At 32.6% G+C, this 5,810-nt stretch overlaps 1 protein-coding gene across 1 annotated transcript in view; it reads left to right on the plus strand.

The window, feature by feature from the left end:
* The window catches only part of polr3a (polymerase (RNA) III (DNA directed) polypeptide A), a 36,898-nt gene that overhangs the window by 22,176 nt on the left and 8,912 nt on the right, over positions 1 to 5,810 (plus strand). The window contains exons 21-23 of the mRNA XM_016448658.1: positions 232 to 345; positions 3,888 to 3,974; positions 4,052 to 4,134. Of these exons, the coding sequence (XP_016304144.1) occupies positions 232 to 345; positions 3,888 to 3,974; positions 4,052 to 4,134 (284 nt within the window). The remainder of the gene's footprint in view (positions 1 to 231; positions 346 to 3,887; positions 3,975 to 4,051; positions 4,135 to 5,810) is intronic.

A 5,810-nucleotide genomic window follows, 5' to 3' on the forward strand; every position in this document is an offset into this window, starting at 1 on the left:
GTGAAATGAGAGACTAGCTGCCCATCAGTTACAATCACCGCTGCCTTATTTCGTCTCCATTCACATTCTGAAACTTGATTACTGCTTTCTGTGGAGTTTAACTGATTGAAATGGTGGACGCTGGGATATAGAAACACTCTCTTTGTGTGTTATTTTGTCTCTCACTCCTCTGAATCTGAGAGTTAGAGTGTGTTTACTCTTCTTTAACGCTGATATCGTGTGTTTTCTCAGACGGTGCACAGCTGTCCAGGTGAGCCTGCGCTGAGCAGAAACGAGCTGATCTTAACCTCCGACTCCATCATGAAGAGAAAAGACTTCCTGTGCTGTAAAGACACGTTTCTGGAGGTGAGACGATGCTCTTTTGTCTAGAGATTCATCTCTGTCGTTCCAAACCCTCATATGAGTCTACAAAAAGTAGACGTTTAGCTGAATGTTCACGCTGCTCTTTTCCATACAATGAAATCAAGCTCCAGTATTAAAAAGCTGCTGTTAAAGTTGTCCGTATGATTAAAATCTACTGGAGCCACATGATGCTTTGTGTTTAGATTGGTAGTTCTCAACCAGGATGCTGCAAAGTGGTTTAAAAAGATTAAAATAAGACAAAACAAGCTTTCAAATAATCTTAAACAGCTTTTTAAAATGTAATTTAAGTTTTTTTTTTTTTCTTTTCTTTCTTTTTCTTTTTTTTATCCCCTCATCAACTACGATTTTTTTGTTTCCCACAGCCTTGGAAAACCTAGACATATAAGGTAAAAAGTTTGATTTCTAGTTGTGCTGTCAAATGATTAATCGCGATTAATCGCATCCAAATTAAAAATTTTTTTACATAATATTTGTGTGTACGGTGTTTATTTTGTTTTTATAAATACACACACACAATCAGTATATATTTTGAAAATATTTACATGTATATACATTTATAATATTATATTTTATATTATATATTTAATATATAAACAACATATTTTCTTAAATATATACATGCATGTGTTTGTATTTATATATAAATAATAAATAAACAGTACACATACATATATTATGTCAACAAAAACTTTTATTTTGGATGCGATTAATCGCAATTAATCGTTTGGCAGCACTAATCTATTCACTAGTTCACTTTCACAGTTTATAATCATGGTCTTGAAAAATATTCTAACTCAAACTTTTGGAGGGATTTTTTTTTAATTAGGAAGCTTAATTATGGTGACTTTGAAGTTATGTGACTGTGGCGTAGTTCGTTTATACTTCTGGCGATTGTATTTAGGCTTCAGAAATTATATTTATATATACATAATAAATATACACAGTGCACACACACACACACACACACACACACATGTAAACAAACTTATTTTGGATGCGATTAATCATTTGACAGCACTAATTTCTAGATATGGAAAAGTCATGGACAGTTTTTTCTAGTTATGTTGCTAAAAATATTTTTTTATTCATTAAGCACTAAAATATTTTATTTGGTAGAAAGTGCTGAGAAATTGTAATTTGTGAGTAAATAATAGTAATAATAATCCTCTAGATTTCTTGATCTGGAAAAGTCATGGACAATTTTATGATGAATATATATATATATATTTCTAGTTATATCAAATGTTAAATATGTTATATTGGGTAGAAAGTGCAGAGAAATTGTAATTTGTGATTAAATAATAATAATAAGCCTCAAAATTTTAGATACATTTAGATGCATTTTAAATAAAGTAATGATTTCTATACCTGGAAAAGTCATGGAAATTTTTATGATGTTTTTTTAATTATGTCAAACTTTAAAATACTCAAACTCTAAAATACTTAGATAAGTATTTCTAAATACTTTATTTTAGAAAGTGCTGAGAAATTGTGATTTGTGGGTACAAATAATAACTATCCCCTAAAAATGCATTTGTTTTAATTATTTACATACTTTTATTTTTAAAATATATTTTTATTAGATTTTTGTCAATCAGGATTTTTGTAAATTCAGAATGATTAAATCTGTTTCACAATAAGATTGGATTTGATTTTGATTTAATGAATCTGTATTTTAAGTGCATTTGTAGGGTTATGTAAATGCTTCAACTAATGTGTCTTGAGTAATAAAAAGATAATCTACTTAAAATTGTCTTGAAGTCTAAAAGGTTGGCAACCACTCTTTGATGCTTTTTAGTCATTTTTGGAGGTCAATGTATGGAAAAAGCAGCATGAACATTCTGCCCAGCAACATTTGTGATTTACAGAAAAAATGAAACATAAGAGGTTGAGAAAAATATGATCGAATACTCATTTTAAAGTGAATTACTCCTTAATATCTCATAAAAAAAATGTATGCATTTCCCCAGTTTAACATGGTTAGTATGATCCACCTCTCTGAATTTACCCACAACCCAAATGTACGAATCGACCACCAAACGGAAATTGAACGATTTATCAAACAATAGAAAAATGATGAATGACAATCTGACAGGAAGTTCACACAAGGCCAAAACATACACAGAAAACACATCTCCTTTCTCATTTGATGCAGTTCCTCTTAAAGCTCCTAAAGCTTCTACACTCTTTGAATGCTCAGTTCATCAAAGCACTTTAGATGAACACATAGAATGCACTCGTCTTCCATAAAGAAACACGAGTGCTTTTATTGTGCTCACGAGAGGCAGCACTAATGCATTTAAACTACACGCTAAGAGAGAATGTGATGCATTGTGTCAACGAATCTCTCAACTAAAGCTCATTCCAAATTAGTTAAACTTCTGCCATCCATGTTGTATTTAAGATGTTTTAGTGTGGGTTATTTTAATTTAATGTGGTCAGTCTCTGTGTCTTTGGTTTGAAGGCATTGACAGACACTGGCAGTGATAAATACTTACAGGTACAGTACAGCATGCATGACGTGTGTGATTGAGTTTATTCATTTCTATATGCGAGAGCCAGATGTGTGTTTATTCCAGCATGAATTACTGTAATAACCAGTGTTTCAACTTGTGCTGGTGCTGATCTACACACACTAATCCTGATGCACACAGTCAGACAAACAGGTTTTCACGTTTATGTGAATTTGTGTATTTATGCCTCATTCACTTTGCAACAAACTAACCTTAGTTTCTAAGGCAACATATATAATTAACATTTCTAATAATGTGTGTGAAGTTTTTTTCTAATTTTGTTTTATTTCAGTTTTATTTCATTTGACAAACAATAGTTTGGATTTTAGTTAACAGTAACTAAGATTAAAGTCTTCACAATAAACACTGCATTATTTATATTTATTTATTATTTATTTGTATATACTGCATTATTAATTTAAGAACTTATTTAAAAAAAAAATAATGTTATTACTATTTTTATTTATTTATTAATTTATTATTATCATAATTTTTTTTGTCTATTACACTAATGAGATTTTGAATGCATAACATCTTTTTATTATTATTTTATTTTTTTGTCTATTACACTAATGAGATTTTGAATGCATAACATCTTTTTATTATTATTATTTATTTTATTTTTTTTTGTCTATTACACTAATGAGATTTTGAATGCATAACATCTTTTTATTATTATTATTTATTTTATTTTTTTTTGTCTATTACACTAATGAGATTTTGAATGCATAACATCTTAATGGTCCTTAAAATAAGTTGCATTTTCTTCATATGAAACAGTTATTGGTAATTTTAGTAATTTTTTTTTGTTTGATTTTGGGGTGATATTTGACATGTTCTTGATAGGCTCTGTGAAATTAATCCAATAATATATTATTTTCTACTTTTGTGCAATGCTGAATTATTTTAATTAATGATTTTGCTGCAGTTAATGAGCTCTGCATTGCATAACGGGTTCACTGTGTTCTTGTAAATGTTTCTAAATGCTTTTAAAAATCTGTTCAATTCTAGGAAATCAGAAAGTTCATCAAAACAGTTTCGGAGAAAATCAAAAAGACACGCGACAAATACGGCATCAACGACAACGGAACGACAGAGGTGAGAGCTCAGCTTCATATGAGAGTGTGTGTGTTTATATGCTTGTGTCTGATGGCCTGTTTTCTCATTCATTACAGCCTAAAGTTCTGTACCAGCTGGACAGAATCACTCCGACCCAGTTGGAGAAGTTTCTGGAAACCTGCAGAGACAAATATATGAGGTAACACCGTGGTGCACAAGCTCTAATTGACCTATCGCTAAGCCCCGCCCCCCTTAGTCACTGTTACTCACTCGGACAAACAAACGGAGTTGCTCACTGTCTTATATGACAGCTGTCAGTGAAAACCTTCTTCCGAGGGCTTTCTGATAAATTTGGGACACAGATGGACCTTCAAGTGGTACTTAAATATGCCATGGAGGGATATATTAAAGATATTAAAATAAATATGTAAAAATACAGATCACAATGCAAACGGGAGAATTATGTTACGATCGCAATGACAACATCCCGGATCAACACTGTTCATATACCGCAGAGTAAGATTCAATTAATTTACATTTAACCAGATTAATATGGAGAGGCACTCTAATATAGACCTTCGTTTATGTGTTTTTGACACATTTGTTTTGTGTTCATGACGTGAGAACAGTTCGCTATTTAGGTTTGTACGTTAGCATGGACTCACTAACTTGAGCGTTAGCTAGTTTTAGCCAGAGATACCTTGCTGAAGCACAAGATTACATTAACGTTCTGCTTGAGCAGATGAAAAGTGTAAATTAATGAGAGTATGACAACCAGAAAACGAACGTTTTCGTCTTCATTGTGATAGGGGTTGAATGCTTAGGGACGTTTTGCTCTGTTTTGGTTGGATTTAGGAAATGGAATAAAATAAATTACATTGCCTATCCTCTCAGGATAACTGGAATTAGTGTTAAAAGTACCACACGCACATCGTTTTTCCATTTTTGAAGCATAAACACCATCAAACCGATGCGAGCTTCGGATCTTCCAGTGTTTTTCTATGGCGCTGAAAGCTAAAGATGTCTGAGTTCCGCTCCCCTGATACTCGACTGCCATTGGCTCATCTGCGTTCAAGGGGAGGGGCTTACTGATAGGTCAATTGCACTTGTTCGTTCAGTAGACGGATGTTGATCTAATGAGCTGTGCGTAATCTGCTGCTGTGATGGGCGGAAAGAGCTGCACCATTACTGTCCATGTCAGGCCAGTTGTGTAATGCTTATGCAATGACTAAAATAATGTCTAGTATAGAGTAGGGTTGTGATGGTGAGGAAATTTTCCCACCGGTTAATCGACGTGTGACAACACCGGTAATACCGGTATCACCGTGGGGGCGTTCCCTCTTTTCCTCGCTTTCCTTCGCTTTTAAATAGCTTGTAAAAGAGGCATGCGCATTTTACTTTCACTTTCAAATAGCGGCAATTCAGCGTAAAGCAATTGTTCATTTGAATTTTCCCTCTTTTCCTCGCTTTCCTTTGCTTTTAAGTAGCTTAAAAGCACCGTGCGCATTTTACTTTCACTTTCGAATTAGCGGCAGTTCAGCGTCAATTGCTTGAATGCAACAACAAAATACAACGTCTAACTCATTTTAGTCTATATATAAAACATAGAACTTTTATTAACAAAACAAATAAAAATACACCATGCTATAGGGCAAGCTATGCCTAATATAAAATAACAAATAACTTACATAAAGTTTAAATAGGCTAAGTAAGCATGTATAATATATAACCAAATAAATAAGAAACGCAGAACGTTTATTAGCAAAACGAGTAAGAAAGCTTGGAGGCACGGCATACACCTTGATGTCAAATAAAATAAATAAATGACACAAAGTTTAAATAAAGTGAAAATCAGCAAACAATGTGGAACCAATT

The sequence above is a fragment of the Sinocyclocheilus anshuiensis genome, unplaced genomic scaffold, assembly GCF_001515605.1.
Source record: "Sinocyclocheilus anshuiensis isolate Anshui unplaced genomic scaffold, SAMN03320099.WGS_v1.1 scaffold75, whole genome shotgun sequence".
Taxonomy (NCBI): Eukaryota; Metazoa; Chordata; class Actinopteri; order Cypriniformes; family Cyprinidae; genus Sinocyclocheilus; species Sinocyclocheilus anshuiensis.